The 26,904-nt window shown below is 37.6% G+C and overlaps 1 protein-coding gene across 1 annotated transcript in view; it reads right to left on the reverse strand.

The window, feature by feature from the left end:
- Nucleotides 1–2,236: 2,236 nt before the first annotated feature.
- The window catches only part of DNAJC1 (DnaJ heat shock protein family (Hsp40) member C1), a 106,647-nt gene continuing 81,979 nt past the window's right edge, over nucleotides 2,237–26,904 (reverse strand). Inside the window, exons 9-12 of the mRNA XM_032707866.1 lie at nucleotides 17,108–17,227; nucleotides 4,420–4,468; nucleotides 3,502–3,965; nucleotides 2,237–2,447 (exon numbers count right to left, since the gene is read on the reverse strand). Coding sequence (XP_032563757.1) covers nucleotides 2,379–2,447; nucleotides 3,502–3,965; nucleotides 4,420–4,468; nucleotides 17,108–17,227 — 702 coding nt within the window. The 3' untranslated portion in view covers nucleotides 2,237–2,378. The remainder of the gene's footprint in view (nucleotides 2,448–3,501; nucleotides 3,966–4,419; nucleotides 4,469–17,107; nucleotides 17,228–26,904) is intronic.

Consider the following 26,904-nt stretch of genomic DNA (forward strand, 5'->3'; position numbering starts at 1 on the left):
TCTTCCTTCAAGTAAACTGGATTTGTCAGAAGTACTGCTTTAAGTTTCTCAATGTGAATGTTCTTAAAAAATTCTTAGCAGTCAGTGGTTCTTGTCCTTCTTCTTCCTTAGACCCCCATGCAGAAAGTGTGGGGTAGAGAGAAGCTGAATGTGTTGGGCAGGCAGTGTGTAACCACTGCCCCATACACAGCAGGGATATGGGCAGGTCTGGAGCAGGTACTCAGGTAAGTCTTTGGATTTCCAGCAATAAAGATATCAAAGTCCTCCCAAGTCCTTACTGCATTTTGCCCCAAGACCTAACTAGGCTACTTCTCACTCCAAACGGAGCCAGCCCATTATTATTCTTCAGAGCCACCACAGACATGTAACAGGGAAACACACAGATCACACAAGTGCAAAGTTCTCTTTTACATACTTGGAAGATTCTCTCTCTCTAGTGTAGAGCAAATAGCAAGAATTCCTTCTGTCCTTCCCACCAAGTCAGGCATTGTAGACACTGGATCATTCCCTCTGCTCTCTTCTGGATGCTCTACATCTTCCCTGAAGTGTGATATACTGAACCGGGCACACCATTCCAGGCAAAGTCTTGTAAATCCAGAGTGGAAAGGAAAGATGACTCTTTTCTCGTAGGCCAAACTCTCCTGTTATTTGCTTGTTTCTTTTTTTGAAAAAGCAGAAATGTTCCCATTACCAGTCTGTATTTTCATGAACAATATGTCTCCATTTGCTTGTGTTCTTCTACCCCAGCTCCACCCATTAATTTTCATGAATTCCCCTTGCCATTTTAGCAACTTTTCATTGTAGCCACTTCAGTGACCTTTTTTTATAGCTACAATCATCTCTCTTTGAGTGTTATGGATGACTAATAGCTTTTTCAATTTAAGATTTCCTGATACCTCTTGAAAATACCTCACTTATCTCACTAAGATTCTTCCTTCATAGGTAATTACTGTTTGACCAATTAGCACCCCAGCTCAAAGTTCAGCTTCTAACTATCTTTTATTTTCCAGTGCAGTTAACCTGTGACGTTCTCTGTGAAATAAAATTTAGATGCATTACTTTGTGCCTAGCTAAGTTTCCATAATATTTCTACCAACTAAGGTTATTTTTTTACATATGATTAAAAGTACCAATTGGTAAAGGAATGCATATGGAACATTATTACATTCTCTAAATACTTCACCCTTAAAGTTTTATGGGAATGGGATGAAATGTTGTGAAATGCTGATCTGTCAGAAGCAGCACAGTTGACAAACAGTTACTGGGGAAATAAGCAGTGGAAATGGCAGAAAGTTAACGGAGACTTTCAGACACCCAGTTTAGATTTTGAGTTCAAATACATGATCCTCTGAGTTTTCATTTCGATTTTGAATTAAAGCTCAAAACCTTTTTAGAATCCTGGTATTAAATCAGAATTTGAGTGGTAAACACTGCTTTAAAAAATGGAAGTCCTTAATGTTTCTTGCAATACACTGTGATCACTGCTCTGATTTATTGCTGTTATTTAGAGCCCATTAAGTTATTATTCCAGCATTTTAACCTTTTCATAATTTTGGAAAAGTTATACAAAACAACATAACAAGAATGGAATAATAACCATTACTACCTATTCCTCAAATATAAAATCCAACTATACTGAATCCAGGGTGTACAACCACTCCCCAAATATGAGAACTCTTAGCCTAATAATATTTGCCATTCTGTACTTAAAAAGTGATCCTGAAGTGTCTTATATCTCTTAATTTCTAATTTAAAAATTTAGACCTTTAGTGTTTTTACCCATTTCAACTTTGCCCAGTTAACAATGCAATCAAACATCACTATGTATCACTGCAGGGCTGGCAAAAAAGGTACTATATTGCAGGTATATATAAATGTACGTGGAAGTTAAGATTAGAAATACTACTTACTTCAAAATATGACCAGATAAGAATAAGATATTTATAAGCATATGGTCATGGTTTTAGAGCTGCAAGAAAGAAAAATATATTTTGAGTGCAGAATTTCATTACTCTCGTGCTTGCTTAACAGTTTCATGTCAATTCTCTCTTTCAAAACAAACATAAATTATTTATATGCTCAATATCCAGCAGCTGTAAACCTACCAGTTTCAGTATGTGATTGTCACAGGGGGTTTTCCTAAAGGTCCACTCATTTTTAAGACATTGTTATCACTCATCTGCATAAGCAGCTCTTCAATACAAACACACCTTCATTCTTCAACACACAAAACAGGTAAGATGGTATAAGATTTATTAATATTTTCTTTTACTAAGGCACATGACGTATAGAAATACTGAGGTACAAAAATGCAGTTTCCTGCATATGACATTTAAAACTTTGACAAAGATGAGCTACATCTCTTCTGCTCACCACATTCAGCTTTTAGCCATTCTTTTCTTTTGTACCAGTTCAACAAGCAACTTGTATCTTGCTATACACTCCTCCTGAAAGAAAACACAAAAGTGTTATTCAAAGGGTGACATTTTGGTATTGAGGGGTTTTTGTCTCATTTTGGTGTTTTGTTTTGGTTTTTTTTGGTCATTGTTGGTTGAGTTTTGTTTTAAAGTTGCACACTGAATTTCAGAAGGAGGATCTACATCTAGTGAAGAACAGATTAGAAAAATGAACTTGGCAGTTTATGTTTCTTTATGGATAATTTCTCTCTTTGAAGAGCACACAAACCCAAGAAGCAGTTGCCTCGTGCTTCCCAACAATGACTGCAAGGAGCAATTATTAAACAGCTGTATTGTAATATCTATTTAAAACAGTTCTCTGGTATAAGCCACTCTGCAAATGGGTTAAAATAAACCTTCAAGGTCACTAACACAGCACCTACTGACACCAGATACCGCAGAACAGCTTCAGAGCCAGAGAAACACACAAATCCCTCCCCACCATGTTTCCTGCTCCTTCACACTGTGTTTGGCACAAATAAAACAAGGATTTTCTGCAGCTACAATGACTGAAGCAAGCAAACTAAGCTATCACAACTATTAGGAAATCTAGCACAGACCAACTATATCAATGAAAATGCTATGTTTAAAAGATTATACTTACAAAAAGAACATTAGATATATTATTGAGCATTTAACACTTGCAGATGGATTATTTCTTGTGTTTGTTCACTGAGATAGGTTGAAAAAGGTATTGTGAAAGTCTAAGCAAAGCAGCTCACCAACCTTTGGTTACTAACTTTGAATCAAAATTTGGTCTAAAATCTAATTTGTCCTGCAAAGGCAGAGGAGAGGTAGGTATTTTAAATGAAACAGGAGTTATCTCAACATTTTCTGTAATAGATCAAACAAACTGAAATAAATGAGAAAATATTTTAAATAAAGCAACAAACATGACAGTAATGCTGCTTAGGTTGCCTACGACTGGACTGATGGGCTAAGTAAAGTCCTCACCTTTCTGCATGGACCCTCAAGGTAATCATAAACTGGTAGAAAATATGTTTCTCCTCAATTTATACTGTAGTTCCAACAAAACTAAGCATACCTTGCTTTTTCCAGGAACACATTTTGCTATTTTATCCCAGCGATCTGATGTTCCCTTCGGATACTGCTGCAAGGCCATTTCAAGAAGTTTCTGTTGGTTTTGAGTCCACAGTTCTTCTGGGGCACGGCTTTTCTCTCTTTTTCTGATCTCATCATCACTCTCCTCCTCTTGGTCAGTGTTATCAAAATCTCTCTGACGTCTCCCTCTGCCCTTCTCTTCCAGTGCCAGCAGAGCCACTTCAGGTGCTTTGACAATTCTGCGTTTGCGGTGTCTGGTTTCACTTCCAATGGTCTCCTTTGGATCTGTCTGGACATCCATCTGCTCCCGTATATGATAGTAGTTCCCCTCCTCCTCCTCTTCCTCCTCCCTTTCTCGCTGGGTGATTATGTGATCTGGCAAATTCACGTTGACTTTGACATTTTTGGAATGGGCCAGCGTTTTAAGCTCGGAGAGCCTAATGGTACCTGTTAGAAGTACTGCTGTTACACTTCTGAGACAGTGAAACACCCCACCAAGCCCACAAATTAAAGGTACATGGAATAGTGCAGAGTGGAGAAAAAGCTCTTCTGGACTGAGAGCTTAGAGAAAATGCTTATTGAGAAATCAAAGTGGTGAAGCAATGAACTTTGCCAACTGGGAGCTTATCTGATATATGGGAAGTGCTACTAAATTCCCACAGAATATAAACAAACAGAACAGCCTGAACAAGAGAACAAAACCCACAATAAACCAAGTAAGAAGGTCTGGGAGGATGTAACTAAAGGGAAGTGTTCCCACAGAATACCCATCAGTTCTTCTCTTCGCTCAAAGTAAGGCAAGCTTGCAGAAGTCTCTCTGCAAAGCCGACCCCGAAAAACACAGCTACCACCCAAATACAGTGATTTTGATAAGCATTAGTGAGGATCTAACAGCACACACCTGGTGTATATGTAACAGAATCCTTCAGTTGTTTGGCTTTCATGGTAACCTGCAAGAAAACAACAAAAATAAAGGACTATTAAAAAAATTACAGTATAGGGGCTATTGAAGAATTCATTATCAGCTTACTGCAAAATACCTGCACTGAAGATACATTAAATACAGTGAGGATGATGTCCTTTGGCTGGCTGTGCTCATACATGGAGCCCAAAGTGGCTAAAAGTAACTTTCTAGACTTTGTCCTTTCTAAAGCGTTCCTGGCTGATTAAAATAATGCGATGCAACACATTTCTGTTACTATCACCATCCTACACCACTGCAGATATTAAAATTTTATTTTCTTTCCTTGTTAAAACCTGATTTTCCAACCTAAAAATACCACAAGGAGAAGGGGGAAAACCGAAACTAATTAGTTATCTTCTATACTTTAGTTTCTAAATACCAAACAAAAGAACGGACATAGGTCCAGATGATGAAGCATACAAATGGACAGGCATTCAGTCCTAAAATAAAATTTAACAGTTTGACTGCCAAACATCAGCAAAGACACCTCCTAAATCCTGATACTTCAGGAAAAAAGTTTATCACTGAGAATCCAAAGGATGGAGAGCTGTCTGCTTCAAACACTCCATGTATACTGAAATATGTGTCCTGGGAGAAAAGTAACACCAGATTTAGCATTTTTGTTTTTAAAGCAAAAAAATTATTGTTTGTAAGTCTGTTCTGTTTGTAAGGAAACAAACAGGCTTTTCCCCCACCCAGAATGAGGAGCTTCCCTGTCCCAAATTTCTAGACCACACTTCAGATAACAAAGAAGACAGGTTTCATTTAAGATCCTTTAAATTACTTAGAGTCTTTGTTGTATCAAGTGATCATAGAATTATAGAGTGGGTTGGGTGGGGTCGAAGGATCATCCAGTTCCAGCCCTTCTGACATGGGCAGAGACATATTCCACGAGACCAGGTTGCTCAGAGCCCCATCCAACCTGACCTTAACACTTCCAGGGATGGGCATCCACAGCTTCTTTGGACAACCTGTTCCAGTGCCTCACCACCCTCACAGTAAAGAATTTATTCCTAATATCTAATCTAAACCTATTCTCTGTTTAAAGACATTCCCCCTTGTCCTGTCACTACAGGCCCTTTTAAAAAGTCCCTTCCAGCTCTCTGGTAGCTCCCTTTAGGTACTGGAGTCCCAAATTGAAGTACCAAAAAAAAATCATCGTAAAATGTAGTATTCAAAGAATTATATACTCTTTTTACATACTGACAATATTTTATGAATACCAGATTTCAGTTTCTTTTTTGGTTTTTTTGAATGTGAGGTCTTTGTGAAAAGAAATGAAAATCAGGTAGCCTTGAGTCACCCAAATCAAACTTAAAACGCCAACAGGCAACACACTGGATCAAAACTGATACTGTGTGGGATGGGCTCCCTGTGTTTCCTGCTGTCTGAACCTGGGACTTCGGATGTTAACATCCATTTAGGGTAAGGTGTGTGCAGTGTGCTGCCCAGAGCAAAAATAAAAAATACATCATTTACAAAGTCAGGAATTCCTCTGCATGGGATTGACCCACAGTAGGAATGATTTAGGCCTCTGAGCCACAGCACAGACATCTGCTGTTTTAGCTGCTTAATGTTAACAGTAACAATTCTCCCCTATGCAGAGCAGCACTAGAGAGCAAACCTGCCAGAAGGCTGTACAGCCATTTGCTGGGAGAAGAATTAAATATAAAGATTTAGGGTTTTTCTTCTATGACAAGATTCATAGGTGAGTACTTCAATAGTTAAAACACTTTGGTACCCTCTGCTTCTAGTCTTGCCTGTTTGGTTCCTCCCACTCATCTTCCTGCCCATGAAATTGCAGTAGTTTGCTGTAAAAATAGCCTGGTGCTGGATCTCCTTAAGGAAATGACAGCAAGACTTAACAAGGCAAAGTGGTCTATTTTCCCTAAAAATTAGGCCTCATTTTCTGGGATGATTAAGTTCAAATGAAAACCCTGTGAACAACGAAATCCCAACTCTAATTAACCAAAACCTTTATCCAGAGGTATACATCTGGCACTGAAAACTCCAGTCTCTACTGTTGCAGTATGATGAAGTTTAAATTGTCCAAAGAAAAATCTCAGAATACTGTAATATCAACAGAAAATTTTAAGTGGCACTAACAGTTCTAGGATCTGCATGACCCCAATTTTGAAACAATAGGATGGATCCTCCTTGAAACAAATGATCCAGTAATAGAAATTGACTTCCTCGAATAATTTATAGTCTAAAATAATCCAAATTAAAATGTTCATGTTCCATCTTCATTATTAGGAAAGTGTCTCTATAGGGCCAATGATTTAAAAGACTGAGGGGAGCGGAAACCATTCTTGACTGCTGAACAGAATGGATCCTTAGTGGTGTCCTGCTATGCATCTCTTAAATAGAAATTATGTTATATAAACTGGATTATAATAGATTATTTTGAGAAGAGCAAGACAAACTTGCCAAGTAAACAAGTAGCTGATCCTTTAGAGCTTCCTGCAATGATGCAGTGGATTCACCGCAAATATGACAAGGCCCTATCTATGTTCATGTATTCCAGAAAACTGTTCCTAAACCATTTTGCTATTTTTTAAGTATGTCTTTCAAAGATGTACAGCCTGCTCATAAGGCCATGAAGGCAGGAAAAAAAAGAGAGCAAAAAAGATTCCCTGAATAAAACAGAGCAGAATAAATTGCAGCAAAGACAAAACCAGATCCAGTGCCAATGTTCAGTTTTCTCTGTGTTGAACCTCTGAAGTTTTCAGAGGTCAGCAACTATAATTATATCTTTCAAATTGAGACTACACATGCAACACAAACTTTACACTGGAAGTGGTGCAAATCAATTTGCTGGATTTAAGTCTCCTTTACAAGACAGGTGTTCCCAAATTAGGTTAGTGCAGGTATCCCGTAATAGATACAAATTTTGCTGCATATTACATCTAACAGGACTAGAATCTAAACCAGCCCCATCCACTTGAACAGTGAAGGACTTTGGCTTATTCCTAGATCCTAACTGCATTTCATATTTCCCCTTACATGCAAAAAATCCAGGAGAAATGGTCTTGCCATAGGTTATGTTGGCCAACTTCAGTCATTGTAACACGGTGAACCCAGATGTAACATTTGTAGTAAGTTACTCCATTTATCACATCTAGTATTTCCAAGACTTTATCTTTTGAAGGTTTTATGGTATCTGTTCACATTTTGATGGACTTTCAATTTAAACATTCACCAGGTAAGCTGGAAATAACAACTGTGTATATGGTTTAGATACTGAAAATCTACAATTACAAACACTGAACAAGCACCTTCAGTTGACATAAGTTTGACAACTCATCAGGCTTCTTACAGCTTTACTATCATCATTCACAGGTTACAGGGGGAGATTATTTGTCTATTTTTTTTGGTAAGCTTTCTTCTTCAAAAGGGTGATTGCAAGTCCTTTTCCAGGTGCTATGTGCAGTTCATGTTTACGCCAGCTCTTTTCACTGAGAGTTCAGGTATCACTTATTTCAACTTCAGATTCATTTGTCCATCAGCTTTAACTGTCATTGTTGTTAAAGATGCTGACAAAAGGCAAGAGTTGTTAACATGTCAGTATTAAACCACTGAGAATTATTAGGAATCCACCCTATGGAACATATGAAATTGTATTTTGGTTTGATCTGTTTGAGTTTAATCATTGTTCTTGCCACTCAAATCTTCCATTGCTAGTTCCTCCATGCTTTCTGACATCCTTAATATCAATTTCGATTTCCTCTCCAGGGGTGAGTAGTGTTATTTACTAGCTAGTTCTTAAGTGATTCATAAAAAATTCACTAAGTTATCCAACATAAGTTGCTCCATTGCTTTCTATACTCACTTATCATAACTTGCTTATTTGATATTATTACTTTTTCATTAGTTAGCAGATAACATACTTGGAAATACTGTTATTCAAAGTATGAAGCACTTGTAGAATTACTCTTCTAGTTATTATTGCTGTTTGTTCCTGCATAATGCTTTAAAATTGTGGTTTTCTTGTCTATTAAATTATGAGTTTTATCTGGACTGTGAAAAGTTGTTCTAACAGCCTACTGTTCTTGGCAACAGCTTTCACCAGAGTATTAGCCACCCCCCCTTAAGAAATCCTGGGTCTGAGGACACCTTAAATAATAAGGATCAAGACTGTGAAATTGATTTAAAACCAAAGAGAGCAGATCTCATATTCCTTCAAGTATTTGTCCTGCTGAACAGACACACTGCATTATTTTATAGGAATCAACTTTAAATATTGTAGTCCACCAGGGATAACAGAAGTCACAAATAAAGTCAGGTCATTGCATGAACAGTGAAACAGATTTCCTTAGACAGATAAAGATGACAAAAAAAACCTCGATGCAAGCAATCAAATTGCTGAAGTAGAAATCAAACCATCTTACTATGGGACCTACAGAAAGAAACCACAGGAACAGTTTGCTTCTGAGAACTCCCTTCTGAACTCAGTTTCAATAGCTCTTCAGCTATAAAAAGATTCTATCGAAAGCAAGTGGGATTAGTGGGATGATTTTATGTGATGAAAGCCAGACAGAGCTGGTTTCCTCCTGTACTGCTGACAATTAGTCCAGTTCACAAAGACTAGTTGCTACTCAACAAGACACCTAGCAGTAAAAACATTCCTCATCATGACCATCCAGATGTTAAATCTCTTATTACCCTGGACACCTGCCACCTCCTTCAGATGGAACAATTGATGCTTCAGAGATATACAGGAGAAAAAAAATTATTCAGAATCAGCTTAAAAGACTCTCAGATGCACAGGCAAAAGCAAATTTTGCTATCACATGAATGAGAGGGTACTTTTCACCCTGCAGGGAAGGCAGACATAAAAAAAGCATAGAAATGTGACAGACCTAGAGGGAAAACTCTGTAAAGTCAAGTACGGTGATGCTACTGATGCCAAACAGAGAGAGAGAGAGAGAGAGCCCAGACAGAGCCCTTGGGTAGGAAATGAAGAACAATTGCCATTCTCAGAGCAGCAGCCACCAGCTCATCCCTTCAGCTGACCCCTCCAGCACCACAACAGCCCAACTTCACAGGGCACACGTGGCATTGAAGCCTTTACCATTTTTCTGTCTCCTGGGAATCTTCTGTTGGCAACAACCTACCTTCCTTCTCTAGGATAATATTTTGACTAGGATTGCAACAGATAATCACAGAACTACAAAACTCTCGGGTTCTGAAAATATTTTGATAAAATAATGTGGAATTTGTAGACGAAGAAATAATCCATGTCACTTGGCTTCCCAACTGTACATAAACTTCTTGCAAAGAAGGATGACCTGCTATTGTGCTACTGAAAACTGGAGGTTCTGATAACATTTTCTATTATTCTTAGCATCTTCCTGAGCAGAAGTCCTCTAAGTATTTACTAAAGCAACCACAGTTTCTCAGCATCAACTGTCAGAAATTTGCTGTCCCAGTAGCAGTGTCTGCTCATTGAGTTGTTATCTTACTGCATGCTCTCCATCTAGTTATGTCATGCCAAAATGCCAGAATCTGTGGAATTATCGAAAAAATAATGTGGAGGCAGCCTGTGAGTAGTTGAGGCTACTGTGAAGCAATGAGGAATTTCTTGAATCTTGGAGGTGAATTTTAGTTATAATCACATTTTTCTCATAAAGGAAAGCCAGATACAGAAGAATTTTAATGCCTTCCTGCCTTTGTCAAAGTAGTAGGTTTTTACATATCTAACCTTCCAGAACTGCACAGAATAAATTGTCAAATTTAAAGTTCTCCCCTTATAACCAATATACTACTTGCTGCACTGAATTGTTCTTCCAATCTGGATCTAAACAGCTTTTTTTCATAGCATCCACAATTGTATCCAGCAACATTTGTCATAAGTCAGACAACAATAATGACCCATTCATCTATTTCCATGTGACTCAAAATTTGTTGCTTTATAAAGTGTCTTCCCTTATAGACACTAAAAGGGCTGCTAAAATTGTCTTCCAGTTTTAACAGATTGGTGAAACTTCAAATACTGAAGCATCAAGCCAAATCGTTCTCCATTTTTGCAAGTACCCTCATTTGCAACTTGCTAGACCCCTTGAAAAGAAATATTTCAAATCAGAAGGTGTGCCTTTGCTTTGGCACTGCTTGTAACAGTTTGTTCAGCAGATCGTTACCAACTTTTCCAGACGCAGGTAACATAACCAGTCTTTATCCACTGTGTACATGATAGGTTGAATTTGATGCTAAAGCAGCCAAATGAGTATTTTAAGGACAATGTGCTTTTATTCTTGAAAGAACTAAGAAACATGTTATGAATTTAACTGAATTTGCTTAGAAGCACCAGTTGCAGCCAGAAACAATAGTTTTCTTATGGTTATGGACTTTGAAGCCGTGTGTGGTTCTGAACTTTGCCACAGCAGATGGGGCAGAGGTAGCTACCTCAACAGAAATCCCCAAAACAACTGTGAGTTTAATTATGGGGCAGTTTAAAATGTGGCCTCCAAAAAAAGCCAAACTTGGCCTAAATCACCAGATGTAGAACACTCTCCAGTTTAAGTGCCCAAATAGTTAATTTAAAGCAGCAGAAGAATTGCTCCTTTTTTCAGGACACAAGAGGAAGAATTTGGCAGTTAGAATTGTGATGATACTGGAGACTTCATACTGTGCTTGGGTTTTGTCAGTTAAAATCCATGAGAGTCTTTAGCTCAATACTATGAGCACTCATATAAGAGAGAATTTTGGCTCAAATGCCCACTGCAACAACTATTTGGACATCTTATTTTGTTGCTGATGATGCAAAATGCATTGCCTCTCTTGAGAGTCAGAAGACTTGAATTCTGCAATGGAATTCAAACCCAGTTCATCAGGAGCTATGTGGGATATTACATTCATTCCAGCCACAAGCCATCTATTTGCTGCCCAGTTCTCCAAAAACAACAGGGGCAACTGTAGGAGTGCACAGAATAAAACTGTACAATGAGAGTACTGTGAACAGCAACCACCTTTTCCTTCCTCAGGTATGAACAGAGTCATTCTCGTGTGTCTGTGGGATTAGAGAGGTGTTTCGAAGACTTCACTCTCAAACTGAGGGATCTGCATGACCTACATATGATCTAAATCCCATCTCAGATATTCATAACCTCTCTTGGACCTTGATCCAGAGCAAGGTCTTTATACTTCAGTAAGCAACTGGAAGAACTATTGATTACATAAATATATGCAAACTAAGGGTGAATGTTTCAGAATATCCACAACTGGACTGCACAGTAACTGAGTTAATACAGACAAAATGAAATGTAAAACTGACTTAGGAAAACAGTTAATCTCCAGAAGCAAAAGACCTAATAAATTCATGAGCTTTTACATATGGACCATTTCTCATATAGATGTTTTCTTGCTGGCAAAGTAATGAGCTTGCATCTGTCAAAAATAAGAAATCTATTTTACAAAGGCATATAAAGTATAACGAGTATGAACTCACAGAGTCAGACTTCAAGGCTGAAACTGTTGCTTGGGCATACAAGAGATATCACAAAATAAGCACCCACCTCCCCAAACCTTATGCTTTCAGGTTTCATGGCAATTCAGAATGTCTGCCACCTGGCTATTGTTTTGCTGTCTACCTTAGTGTTCTTCCATACAAGCAGCAAATCCCAATCAGTCTGTTTTTGCAACACAAATGCATGAGATTAGTGACTGCAGGAGCAAACAGAATCAGTTTAAATCCTGTAAGACAAGTGAATGATATTACTTCACAAGTATGAAATCTGAGATCTCTGTGCCTTTAATTTAAAAAACCTGTACCTAATAATCACATTAAAGTCTGTTTGGCATGCCAGACAGCTTTTACTTCCTCTGTTATTTTTACAATTTGAACGTCCTTTGTAGTTACTGAAATTAATTTATGCCTTTCAGCAAATATTTTTTTTTAACTTTTTATCTATAAAGGTTGGTATTGTCAAATACAATATACTTCTATAATTCACATCTAACTGCTTTTTCTCAATTTTTGAATTCAGTAAAAGCTGACAATCATAAATCTTCATAAGGCTTAGCATTTGTCAAACCAAACAATATAATTTTAGCAGAAATAGTAGTATTGCAACTCCATTCATTATTTATACTATGTTGTAGAGTGTTCACAGTGCTTAGGACATTCAAACATAACTTTTTTATTTTGTTTTAAAAGGTCAATTATTTCCTTAAGTATTGGCGGATAGGAATGAGAACTAACCCTGGAGCAACAAATTCAGCAAGGAAAATGGGTCAAAGAACAGATGTTTGGAGGATGACAGAGAGCAGTGGTACAGGTAACCAGGTCAGCAGGCAGGAATCCTGATTAGAGTTAAGTGAACTCCATTTCCCTTTCATAATCAAAATATTTGAAAACCTAATTTATAGCACCAGCCAATTGCAATAAAAATTTCTTAAAAAGCCATAGAAGCTTTCAGTAGTGAAAGCAATAAGATTTCATTGTACTAAGACAGCTGAAAACCATCTTTATGGGAAAAGGTTGCTAAATTCCCAATATGCACATATTAAAATGACAATTAGCAATTTAAATAATTTAAATAATTAAACATACTGATAAAATAAGCACAACTTAACCTCATCTATTTTGGGTTGATTATTCATTGGCTGTTAAAAGATGTCTTCCTGAAGAGAGACAAGATAAACATATCCTATATTTAACATGACAGCAGTTAAAGTAATAACCCTTCTTACAGTATGTCCGTACCACAGTTGCAAGCTTAACCCCTCTGAACTCAGGAGCACAGGAATATGCTGCAAAGATATTTATGCTGGTATCACATCAGGCAGCATAAATAGAAACAGTAGAGCTGAATGAGCTCAGGGGCACTACAGTGTGGACATTTGTTCATTGCTGGATTTTGGCTGGCACTTTCCCAGTAGCTTGCATCACATCATGTGGATGTACAGGTTTGGATGGGGAATCTTGTAGACATACCCATATAATGGGCCTTACAGTAATCCTTATTTGGGCTGTATTTTGGGAAATAACAGTTAGCAAACTTAAATGTCTACAAAATGACAATTTGAATAGTAATAGAAAAGAAAAAAACATGAAGGAACACTTTATTAGGAATTACTGAATTTCAGAAGTCAAGCTAAGTTATATGCAAGGATTACAAACCAACTATGGTGACTATCTGGCTTTAATTTTACATTTTGAAAAGTGAGTTCACACATGCTTCCAATTGTAGGGGAGAGTTTGTTTCCTCCCCCTTTCCTCCGAGATAGCTTGCACTTGCTAGTGTAATCACAGATCATACGAAGAGAAGGACCTAACCTCAGGCAGAACCACTACACTGATGTTTCTTGCAGATGTTTGTGTAACCTGTTCTTTAAGACCTGCAAATACAGAGACTCCATAGCAGCCTATTCCACTGCTTTATCATCTCCATTGTAATTCTTCGCCCCTCAGTTTCTAACTCTGAAGCCTGTGATAAAATTTTGCCCTCCAAAAGTAATACAGTGCACAAGACCCTTCCTCATTATAATTTTCATGTAGTTGAATACTTACATCCTCAGTTCATATCTTTTCAGTTCAATAACATTAATTCCTTCACAATCTTTCCTTGTAAGTAGTGTTTTAGGAACCTATTATTCTCTTTATTCTCATCTGGACTCCTTCTATCAAATGACATGTTTAAGCGCAATACTGAAAACTGGTCACAAACTAAGGATGTAGTAAGTTAAAACAACACCATGAAGTTGAAAAGTTCAAAAAAGCCAGGAACACTCTCCTCAAGTCACTTCACACTGCTTAAAAATTGCCAGTGGGAATGAATGTAGTTGGACATAGGAATTTATTTCTTTAGAAAAAGAAGGAGTTTAAGACAACTTAAAATAGAATTTTTTTGAGGTGGTTAGAGGGAATGAATTTCACTGATTCTCTTCTAGTATATATGAATGGTTTCTGCTTATTCTTCAGAAAGTATTGAGATATTTTTCTAACCTTTCTTTTGCTGGAGAAGAAAGCTTTGAGACGGAAGCAACAATGGAGACATTATTTTGGACTGGATTACTTTGAGCTGTTTTTATTAACACCTGTTTAGCTAATCTACTGTTAAAAAGGGTTTGAATGCTTAAAATCACATGGAAACAAGCACATTGTACCTTCTCAGTCCTTTCTATTATAGTTCTCTGAGTGTGAAAGGAAAACCAACCCTTACTGCTCTTGATGCTTTACAGGAGAAGAAACGAGCAGAAAGTGATCTCAATTTTTTTAAAAAGTATTTTCTGTATTAGCAAATGTCAGAAAAACAAATTCAAATTTGCTCTGGAATGTTTTTCTTTTTTAGGATCTAGTGCATTTGCTAGATAATACATACTTCAAATTCTCTCTGGCTTGACTCCTGTTAAATCAGCAGTAAGCAAAGGATTCCCAAACTCTGCTGCACAAACCATTTCAAAACAGCGCCTCGTACACCAAAACTTATTTCCTTGCACTGCTCCCAAAGGAAACTGTGAGCAGTTGTTTGGGCAGCAAATGCTGCCTGCACACGCAAACACCTCTTTTACTGTGCTCAAAGTTTAACAAACCCAGAAATTTTTCCTGCAGCTTTAACATAACATTTCTTATTCAACTCTGGTAATGCCCAAACAAGTAAGAATCCTTGCTGCTAATTTAGATGCTATTCTATGTCACCTTCAACAAATAAAAAGGATAAATTGTACATCTTGTTCAACAGCTGAATGGATATATCTGAAGTAGTTTGCAGTTTCAATGTTTCTAGTACTGATGCAGTAACAGTCTGAGTTATTGCAAAATGTTTTCATGAAGCTTTTGTTTCTGTTTCCTCTTAATACCTAATGGCTGCAATTCTGTGCTATGTGAGGATAAACATAGCAGAAACTGTAATGCAGTTTGTGTTGGAAAGCTGACCTTGCATTACCAGCAGTCAGAAATTTTAGAGAAGTAAAAACTTGTGTGGAGAACACATTAATCATTTAGTTGGAGGTCACTGAAAGTAAAAAGGACTACACTCAGACCTTTCTCCACACAGAAAAATCCTTGAAAATTCCTTTTTTCATATGAGAAAATGACAACTCTTAGAACAATCACATCTCTTTTCATTTCTCTTTCCAACTCACTGAAACAAAGGAACATGTTGAAGACCTCTCACCTACTCGAAGAAGCAAGTGAGCTTTGTTTTTTCTTGCCAGTACTGGATGTTTGAAACGATGGTGGCCAAATATATTATGCAAAGAATTCCTAATAAAGAGTGTTTTTACACCCAAGTCAAGGAATAAAGCTGACAATGGGTGCAAAAGGCAATGCTAAGACAGCATTAGTTTTGTGATGGGTATATGTGGAACCATTCCACATGTCTGTATTATCTGAATCAAGATAATAACCAGATTTTCCAAACCAATCTCAAAAGATCTTTCCCATGCACGCTGTACACTACCAACACATATATTTTTGCTGTTAATATCTGCTCAGTGAAATGTTGCATCTTTTTAATAAAATCATTCCAGTTCAGTAGTATGAATACTTCAAGAAATATAATAAACAATACTAATGAGAAAAAACCTTAAACCCCTTAATTTCATTGCATTAGCAGGTTAGTAACTTCTTGCTTACATACACTTTTTTTGCAAATAATGTGTTGTTCTAAAATTAGAATGCAAACGGCTTACTTTTTGGTATATGCAACAGAACTGTATAGATGCATTAAAACTTTAAAAGTAACTTCTAAAAATATCTTTTTGTAATTATATCAATAAGGAAAAAAAAATTTAAGTACACAAATTTCCCAGGAGGCTATAAGAGGTTACATGTTACTCTAGCCAGTGGCTTTGTTTCCCATTATTTAAGATAGTTTCTGAAATATAATAAAGAACATCTAATCTCAAAATGTACATCAACAGATTTAAACATTATTCTCATTAACCCCTACAGAGGCTATAAAATAGGGTCAGCTGAAAGGGCTTTCAAATGGTCCTCAGCAGACACTACATCATGTTCTTGTGATCTATTGCTTGGAAAGGAAAAGTCTTTTACAGCCTAGCCCCTTAGGGTTTTAAGATCATAACACTTAAAATCCGTAAGTACAAGCTTGCTTTGATATCTGGTACAATACTATAAAATATGAATTAACAAGGACATTAATCATTTTTACATGATATAATTATTAAGCATGCCATAATCCTGAAAAAGGCAGCGAAATAGTATCATATGTATTACTCGTTTTAAAATTTGTAAAGATATTTCAGTTTAATTAATGGAAACCACCTGTCTAAACACCATGAGCTCATATGCATTTTTTAAAGACTGGCTTGAAACAGAAATGTAATCTTTAACCAAGTCACACAAACATTCACTTGCAGTGAAAGGAGGTTGCTACAAAACCTGTAGCATATTGTTTTCTGTTACTGGGTTGCAGTAGCTGAAGTTTGTAAGCACCAGAATCCCCCATCCAGCTGATCAGTTACAGCTGTTAATTGTGGAGGGAGAGACTGGCTGACATCTGCTTCTTGCATAGTTAGTTAATGGTTCACTTCCAGGTCCTAAAAGGATTGTAGCTTCTCTCAAAAGACAATGTCGGCCCCCATATATGTCTGCCTTCTACACTGCCTGTCTTGTTCTGGTTTGTCATCCTCTACACAATGCAAATCTGAGTGAACTCACATCTGCCACTGATCGACCCAATTCGTGAGCAATCTTTTCCCATCGACCGGGGGTCCCCCCTGGGAACTTAACCATACTTCTTGTCAGCTGGCTTAGGTCCTCCTCTGTCCATTCAGGTGCCTGTAAAACATTTGTAAAACATTCATTACACTGGGATATTGGACAAATATTTGCAAGGTAATATACTGAAAAAAAAATCTCTTTAAACAAATTAATCTAATATTGTAAAAAAAAAAAACAAAACAAAACCAAAATAGCTGTGTACCTTCTCCCTCTGTTGAAAATCCTGAACACTCAAAAAATGCACTGTGTGTAGTATGTAGACTAACACATTTAATTCCTCTGAGCTGGAATATAGAAACGCAGAGTGCAGTGAAGCCCCCATAATCCAAAGGAAAATGGCCAGTGACCTGCTGCACCACTCAGACACACACAAGCCCATGGGGCTGGATGGGATCCATCCAAGGGTACGAGGGAGCGGGAGGAAGCCCTCACTGCAGAGGTCCCTTCAACCATTTTACCAGCAGCCCTGGCTCACTGCAGAGGTCCCAGCGGACAGAGGGTTACAAAATGTGATGCTCATCTACAGGAAAAGCCAGAAGGAAGATCTAGGGAACCACAGGCTTGTCAGTCTGACCTGGGTGCCAGGGAAGGTCATGGAGCAGATCAACTGGAGTGCCATCACACAGCATGTGCAGGATAACCAGGGGATCAGACTCAGCCAGCTTGGGTTTGTGAAAAGCAGGTCCTGCTTGACCAACCTGATCTCCTTCTGTGACAGAGTGACCTGCTTAGGGGATGAGGGAAAGATTGTGGATATGTCTACCTGGACTTTAGCAAAGCCATTGGCATAGTTTCCCACATCATCTCCTGGAGAAACTGGCTGCTCGTGGCTTGGCTGGGTGTGCTCTTCACTGGCTAAAAAGCTGTCTGGATGGCTGGGCCCAGAGCGCTGGTGAATGGAGTTACAGCTGGCACCTGGTCACCGGGGGTGTTCCCCAGGGATCAGTGTTGGGGCCAGTCCTGTTTAACATCTTTATTGATGATCTGGACAAGGGAATCGAGGGCACCCTCAGTCACTTTACAGACACAGTAAGATCAGTGGCAACGTTTGATCTGCTGGTGGGCAAGAAGGCTCAACAAAGGGATCCGGACAGGCTGGATCGATGGGAAGAGGTCAGTGGTAGGAGGTTCAACAAGGCCAAGTGCCAGGTCCTGCCCTTGGGTCACAACAACCCTGTGCAGGGCTACAGGCTGGGGGAAGAGAGGCTGGAAAGCTGCCCAGCAGAAAAGCACCTAGGGGTGCTGGTCAACAGCAGCTGAACATGAGCCAGCAGTGCCCAGGGGCCAAGAAGGCCAGTGGCATCCTGGCCTGTATCAGCAACAGTGGGGCCAGCAGGACCAGGACAGGATTGTCCCTCTGTACTCTGCACTGCTGAGGCTGCACCTCAAATCCTGTGTTGAGTTTTGGGCCCCTCGCTACAAGAAGGACACTGAGGTGCTGGAGCGTGTTCAGAGAAGGGCAACAAAGGTGGTGAAGGGTCTGGAGCACAAATCTGATGAGGAGCAGCTGAGGGAGCTGGGGGTTGTTCAGCCTGGAGAAAAGGAGGCTGAGGGGAGACCTTATGGCTCTCTACAACTACCTGAGGTAGGAGGTTGTGGTGAGGTGGAGGTTGGTCTCTTCTCCCAGGTAACAAAGTATAGAATCAGAGGAAATGGCCTCAAGTTGTACCAGGGGAGCTTTACATTACATATTAGGAAAAGTTTCTTCATCAAATGGGTTTTCAAACACTGGAACAGGCTGCCTAGGGAAGTGGTGGAATCACCATCCCTGGAGGTATTTAAAAGACATCTGGATGTGACACTTAGGGACACGGTTTAGCGGAGGACTTGGCAGTGCTGGGTTAACAGCTGGATTCAATGATCCTAAAGGTCTTTTCCAACCTATGAGATTCCATGATTAAATCACAGTTTAAAACATAAAGGTTTAGACATTTAATTGGATATGTAATATTTTTTCAGCAAAGACAAAATAAATATCTCAATTTTTACATACTAAAAAAGCCTCTAAATAAAACAGAACAGTCATCTTAGCTTTTTGTCACTGTTATCATCCAGTGTTTTAGAACTCTGGCATGATCCAGGAATGAAATCTGTTGATTCTAATATTGCATTAAGACTATTAAAAATAACCCTCCCCCATCCCTAAAATGCAGTTATGCCACAAAACCAAACCGGATGCTCCTACCAACCAATAACCAACAGATATAAAAATGTTTTGCTCTAACTACATGCCAATCTGTTAACAATAACTGTCTTCATAACGGCCAAATAAAAGTGAACAAAGCAAGGAATCACAATTAGAGCAGTTTAAGGCATGAAATCGTGCTTGTCTCAGAAAGCAAGACGCAGTAACCGTCTTTGACATTTGCAGCATCTTTGGCAACGACCACAGAGCCAAATCTTCATTACCATCACTAGTTTGCCATTTTATTTATTTTTAAGGAACTCTTTATGACATACCTCTTCTAATCACTATTTCCGATAATGAACAGGCACATATCAAGCGGTTTGCATTACAGAGCCATCAGCACAGAACAACAGTCAGAGGTGAGTGACCCCAGGGACCATCTCCACAACTACAGCAAAGCTTCTCCCTGACACTAATCCTGCCTGTCATTCTCCCACTGTGCTCTAACCACACTGACATCCGCCTGCCGCACTGCAAGCTTAACGGGGCCCTTCCTGACTTTTTACTGTCTCCCTCAATCAATGGTTCAAGCGTGCTCTTTTCACCATGTCCAAATGGCAGCTTCACTCATAATCAAAGTGCATTGCTCCTGTTAAAGGGCTTCCCGAAAGGCTTCACCATTTGCATTCATTTGCAAAGCAAACTACTTTTATTCACTTTGTTCTGCTATCAAGAGTGTTCCCTGAAGCAGATAAATTGGCATAAATACAACCTGCCACTTAAAAGACAGTAAATAATAGCCAATAGTAGCAAGGATTTTATCAATCGTCCTGGTTTGGATCCATGTAGTCCCTTATTAAATGCTGAAAGCCTCAAACATTCATAGTTTTTCATATAAGAATAAAATGAATTATCATTGATGCTTCAAACATAAGATGCTTAAACAATGTGTGTGTATGTGAGAGATCTTGCACATACATTACATTCATTATACAATTACGCTCCGGCCTCCATAAGAAATGATAAATACATAGAAAATCTTCACATTGCACAATAACCTTATTAATTTTACTATTTTAAACACGATGATATACTCCATACGTTTTTTATATTATACTCCATGTAGATATTTTATATTATTTTTAAAAGAAAGATTTGCAGTACTTAATGTTCTACTTATAAAAATTTTATCACTGTAATTTAAATAATGAATTCTTCTATGAGTTTTGGTTAAAAGCCTTTTGTTTAAAAATTAGTCAAATTTCATACCTCATAATTAGCCTTAATATGCAGTTTACTGTAATTTTCTATTTAATTTGTACTAAAACATGGGAGGGGTTGTTGGTTTGGGGGAGTTTTTTCTCTTTTTTTTTTTTAAGTGCATTCTCTTACCATATCCAAAGCATATCTAAGCAATTACACATGGAAATCAAGATGATCTTTTCAGTGATATACATATGTCAGAAGCTTTCTGGTAAGTTTTATTTTCAGACTTTTTTGTAAGCTCACAATTTTACTACCCATTTGTAAATATTACAGAACTCCTAAGGTTATCTTCCTAAATAATGGACAAAACCTACAATCATTCTGCATATCTGTAGTTAATTACACAGCTAATTCACAGCACAAGAATTCATTAGCTACATGAAAATATCAACTTCTTAATCTTACTTCAATCTGACAATAATTTTAGAATGTGATGACCTAAAACATTTATAAATTTGGAAAATCTTTGAAAAAGCTTTTAGAAAATGAACTCCCAACAGCTGTAAAAGAGCTTTTGTGAATTTACAATTCCTCAGCAACAGTTAATTGTGTCTTTAGATGCAACAGCACCTACTGTGATCCAACTACTACAAGCAGCTATGAGGGTGGTCATGGTGTGAATGTATTCTCCCTGTTCTAATCTGTAGCCAACTGTAACTGTGAGAATCAAATGAATGCATAAACATACTGCTTTGTCACCTAAAACCATGTGTGTCCAATATTACTGAAACACTGGGCCAAAATTCATCTCTACAGTAAAGCAATGGAAGACACCACATGGTGAGGGGACAGCTGTTGTTACTATACAAGCATTCAGATTTTGCATCAAAAAAGCCCCACTCTGGGATTAACTCCCCATACTGAATATAAAATTAAAAGTACAGAGTTATGGTCTACAGTCTTTAAAATGAAAATAAGTTACAAGTGTAGATATAAAAGTTTCATACCATTGCCATAACGAATAATCCTTTAACACGGTTTAGTGTGCATAGCTGGCAATGCTGAAGGATTAGTTCACACAAACCACTATGCACCTTTCTATAGGAAAGAAATATTGTTTAGCATCACTCTTACACGTGCATTTGCACTTAGCAATTCCATCCCACTTCGTTCAGCATGACAATTTTACACTATTAGGATTTTTTACAATATGAGCAACATTAATTTCAATCACATTAAAAACAAATTTTTAGACAACAAAGCATTTCTTGTCAAGAAAAGTCTGACTCGTTTTGATCTGTTAACATTAATAAGTATAAAACTATATATTATATATATATATATATACTTCTATTGATAAAAATGGAAAGTGACTGGTATTTGAGAGTTTATAAGGAAACTTTTAGAGTCATTTACAGTGCCTTGACAATGAGATAATTTGATTTTTCTAGACTAAATTTTAGCTTTAGGTCATTTCTTCCTGTCATCAATATACTGAAGATTCAATTAAAATCACTTTTGTAAGGAAGTTTGGCTAAACTTTCAATCTAGCTAGAACTTTATGCTACACTTCATCTAATTTTGGTGGTTCATTGATTTGAGCACATCTAGTCCATGATCTTGCAAATAAAACATGAGGCAGCATCTATTTAGAAATACCTGTCCAAATATTTCTAGACTAAGGGTCCTAGTAAAACCCTGGACAATTTTGCGAAACAGGAAATATTTAACCTACAAGATGGTGGTGCTTCTATCCTGTAACTAAGGAACAGAACGTAAAAGTTTTCCTGATGCAATTTCTTGCTCATAATGTATTTTTATTACAATATTCTTCTATATTCTTACAGTTTCTTGGTTTACCTATAAGAATTCTGAAGTCAGTCTTGTTTTATCAAGTCCCATTTGGCACTGGGATCCAGCTGTTGCTGAACACAAAGGGTCTGCCACAGTTCTAAAGATCTCTTGTGAAGCTCTCAAGATCTGCTAAAGGATATTAATGATCTGAACTCATATTCAAAGCCACATGTTCATATAACCCTTTGGTCCTTCAAAGCTCTTACTTAAATCCAACTTCCACTAGGACTGTTTTTATTAAGTAAGCCAACAAAACCAAGGACAGCTAAGCTGTTTCAGAGCAATGGCCAAAGCAGGCCAGTAAACTCATCATTTGTGCTCAGGGAGTGCAGCAGCAGCAAACTTTATGATAACAAGAAAGGTTATGTTTATCATTCATTCTCTCCAGTCCCATCCTGCTCTGAAATAACAGGGACCATATGCATATACAAGAGTAAGACAAAGGCAAGCATATAGGTTACCTATGCTTCCCCTAATACTTTCCTGGACACTAATTATTTTCAGCTCAGGCAATAGGCAATTTCTCTAGACTGATATATTTTATCTATTTAGATTTATCTATCTCAATGAATCTGTCTTTCAAAGATTTTTCCAGTCTCTTGTGAAGCTACATAAACTTTCTGGATTTGCAACTTCATGTTCATGAGGAGTTGCACACATCTGCTACTCATTATACAAGGCACCGGCTTATTTTGTGTTTTGAACCTGGTTCCTGCTAGCTTTAATGACACCTGCCTCTTGGCTTTGAGAGAATCACATCCAAATAGTCTCCATGTACTGACTTCCATGTCACTTACAACTTTGTTCAAAATATCCCTCAATAGTATTCTCCTGTAAGTTGTCTCTTCCCAGCTAGAGAGTCCTAATCTACTCAGCTGTTTCTCATGTAAAAGCATAATGATGCCTTTTTTCATCATAACCCACCACTTTGAAATGAGGTACCAGACTGCACTGAGCAGGATTAATCTTAAATTACACAGTGGAATACGAACTCTTCCACTTTGCTCTCTTTTCTTTTCTTAACAACTTCTAACATTTCATTGGTTTATCAATGAGATCACCTTCTCCCTGCATATTTTTTTAATCTTTCTATGAAGCCCAGAGGGTTTAAGGCAGGTCTTCCCATTGTAGAAGTAGTGTTCAGGGTTCCATGTAGGTCATATTTACCTGGTGCTCACAATTTCTACTCTTTATATAATTTTTTGTTAGTTTTCTCTAAAGAGGTGTTAGATGTACAGGCCTGTAAAGGTCCGTGAGTTCCACTGACAACAAATACACAGAAACCAACATTTCCCATTCCAATTCTCAGACACCCAAGAAAAGAAACAGTTAATTGAATTATTTAATCCTTAAATTTTCTTTGAACTCTTGGTTGCACATATTCTGGTCCTAGTAACTTGAATAATTTAATATTAAACAATACATAAACACAGGTTTAAAAGAAAAATATTCTAGAATTTTTCAAAGCAACTGTATGTAAACATGAAGATACAAGTAATTGTTCTCTCTTATAAAGTTGTCAAAATAATAACCTAACCATAATAATTTTTTGTTTATACTATTCCTCAGACAGGAATGTCTTTGCCATTAAAAGCATTAAAATATTAAACAATATACATAAGTAGACAACAGCTCTTAGAGAAGAATGAGAACCTAAGAACAGAAGCGTGAAGTTTCATCTGCCTCAGTATCAGGTCTTCTACCACATCCAGCAGCAAATGTTTTAGGACAGAGAGATTCTGCTCCCAGCCCAGACTAGGGACTTCCTAAGTGTGAAGTTGAATCCATTTCTGTTACAAAGCCAATGATGAAGTTGTCCACTCTCCTCATCCCATATTTGCTCTTAATCAACATCATAAGCTGGCTTTCTACACACATTCAGTTCCTCACTTCTTACCATAGCCTGCTGCCTTTTTATTTCTCTGTCCCATAGGTTTCTGCCCTGCTCTACAGCACCAGACATAATATAGGAGGGAGAAGGCAAAACCCCCACCAAAAATAAAAACCAACAAAACCCCCACTACTAGTAAGCCATGTCATTTCTTTACTTTCTAAACACACAGCTGAGGACAATTTTTCTGCAGTAGGAAAAGACAGAACTCCTTGGAGAGATTTTTCTAGACCTTGCCTGTTTGAGAATGGGAATTCCACAGACATTTCAATTAGTGCTTCCCTGAATAATTCCGTGTTATCCCTTGCAATTCACTGCACTATAGACCATTTCCAGTACGTACCAGTTCCTTGCAGACATACATGATACTCCTCTAGTGACATTTTGCAATAACCAAAATGTATGTTTCCTATTCTTGACAAGCATTACTCTAAAGATCTTCCATCTTAACATTACTTTGTCTCTACAGAAGTCTTGCTGACAGAACCTGTCAAAAGTTTTATAAAATCCAAGTACATTGTAAAGCTCTAACAGTAAGGTATAACTTTTCTTTAAATTCCCACTGACTTCTTACTATTATTTTTAAATTGGTTCTTCTAATAGTACCATTCATTTCATAACTTGAAAAATTACCCAGTATGGAATTCATGCCAACCAGTCTGTACTTCCCAGAATCCTCAAGGAAGCTCAAAAATTGGTATCCTGTTTCTATCTTTCATTTCAAGGCTCATTAAAGTAATTGCTAAAATATTAACAGCAGTATTAAATTCGTTTGATATTAGAGTTCTTTTTAGGTCAACTTATGGTGAAGATCATTGTTCCAAGCAATTTGTTATTTATCATACTCAGATGAATGCTTGAGTCTAAAACACTCCGTGGTCTTCAATATATGATGTCAAAAACTCCGTAAACTTCCTTCTAGTAAACATGAGTGAAAGGGACTTTTGGCCCTAGTATCTTCTTGAAACTGCTTTATATTTTGATCATCCAATATTTCAACAAAATCCTTGGGGGAAGTAATTTTTTGTTCTTGGGCTTACCTTATTTTGGATGTGCATAAGTCTTTCCCTTTCTGAAGCTCTTCACTACCCTCAACCCCTCACTTCTTAGTCTGAGACAAGAATAACTTCAGTAAAATGGTTATATTTGAGATTCTTCCACCTATTATATTGATTATTCACAATTCTGACAATTTTTTTACCTTCAAGCAGTATGTTAGCCCATCCTAACTGCATGTCAACAAATTATCTGTAAGCATTAAAAAGACATTAAAAAAAAAAATCCAACTTTATTTTGAGAGTTTAGGCATATTAGAAACCAAAATGCAAATATGTCTATAAGCATATAATATCAATATAACAGGCCTTGTATGTTTTTTTGGAAAACAAAACCATTTGCAATCTATTCAGAAACATCAACTAAAATACTTATTTATGAGTACACTTCACAGATAATGCAGGTCCAAATGGACTTTCTCATTCCTAAGATGTGCCTCTATATAAGTATATATATATGTATCCCTTACTTAACCTCAGCATGAAGTGAATAATAGATTCTCCCACCACCACCTTCAGCAGCATTACCTGGTGCTGCCAGGCTATTCCTATATTTAAAATAAGCCATACCTTAAGACTGAAAAATTTGTGTTCAAACAGACAAAAATCATGGAAGAAGAAGGAGAATTAAACATAAATCAAGTTAAGAACCAGCTACATGAAACAGTAGGACAATTTTTTACAGTTATGACTATATGCAGAAAGTTGCAGATATTCAAAGAATAGTATTAATCAGTCATCTGACAGAAAAGGTGGCAAACAATCACTTAAAAATGAAGTACAACATGTGCTATATACGCACATGATTGCTACCACACTTCATTCATTCCAACGTCTCTGGCCTTCACTTCTAACCCTTAGCTTTTCTGCTCCCAGACCAAGCAAAACTTTAATAGTAAGTATTTTCTCTCATGAAGGTCACTCTCTGAATATCAGTAAGATACCATTTCCAACCCTTCAGTCATTTCTACAGATTTTCTTTATGTCTATTTTACATCTTTTTTTCACATAAATCCCCAAATTACCAAAAGCCTTTCAGAGCTGCTTTTTCCTCCCCCTTCCTACTCATTATTTATTCCTACTTCAAGAATTCAGAGCCCAGAGCAGTTTTTAGTACTGTCTTTAAAAGTGCTCCAATTACATCATCAATAATGTGTAGAGGAAGGCAATGCTTAAGCCATAGTTTTCAAGTTTTGCAGAACAAGAACACCTCAAAAAAAAATCCCTATATTACTTTAATAAAAATATTTTCTTGTCAATAGAGCTGAAATTGCTCTAAAATAATGACTTGTTAATGCCTAGCCATTGATACGAAATAATAATCTGGTTAAAGCTATACCACCTTGGAAAAACAGGGAAGGTGGGAGAAGGAGGGGGAGGAGGTACTCCAGGCAGCACAGCACAGACTCCCTGGCAGCCTGGGAGTCTACTCCATGGAGTAGACCATATTGGAGCAGATATCCACATTGCAGCCCGTGGAGGACCCCACACTGGAGCAAGTGGATATGCCCTGAAGGAACCACAATGCATGGAGGACCCACACTGGAGCAGGTTTACCCTGAAGGACTGCAGCCTGTGGAGGACCCACACAAGCAGAGAA

The sequence above is a fragment of the Chiroxiphia lanceolata genome, chromosome 1, assembly GCF_009829145.1.
Source record: "Chiroxiphia lanceolata isolate bChiLan1 chromosome 1, bChiLan1.pri, whole genome shotgun sequence".
In the NCBI taxonomy this organism is placed as follows: Eukaryota; Metazoa; Chordata; class Aves; order Passeriformes; family Pipridae; genus Chiroxiphia; species Chiroxiphia lanceolata.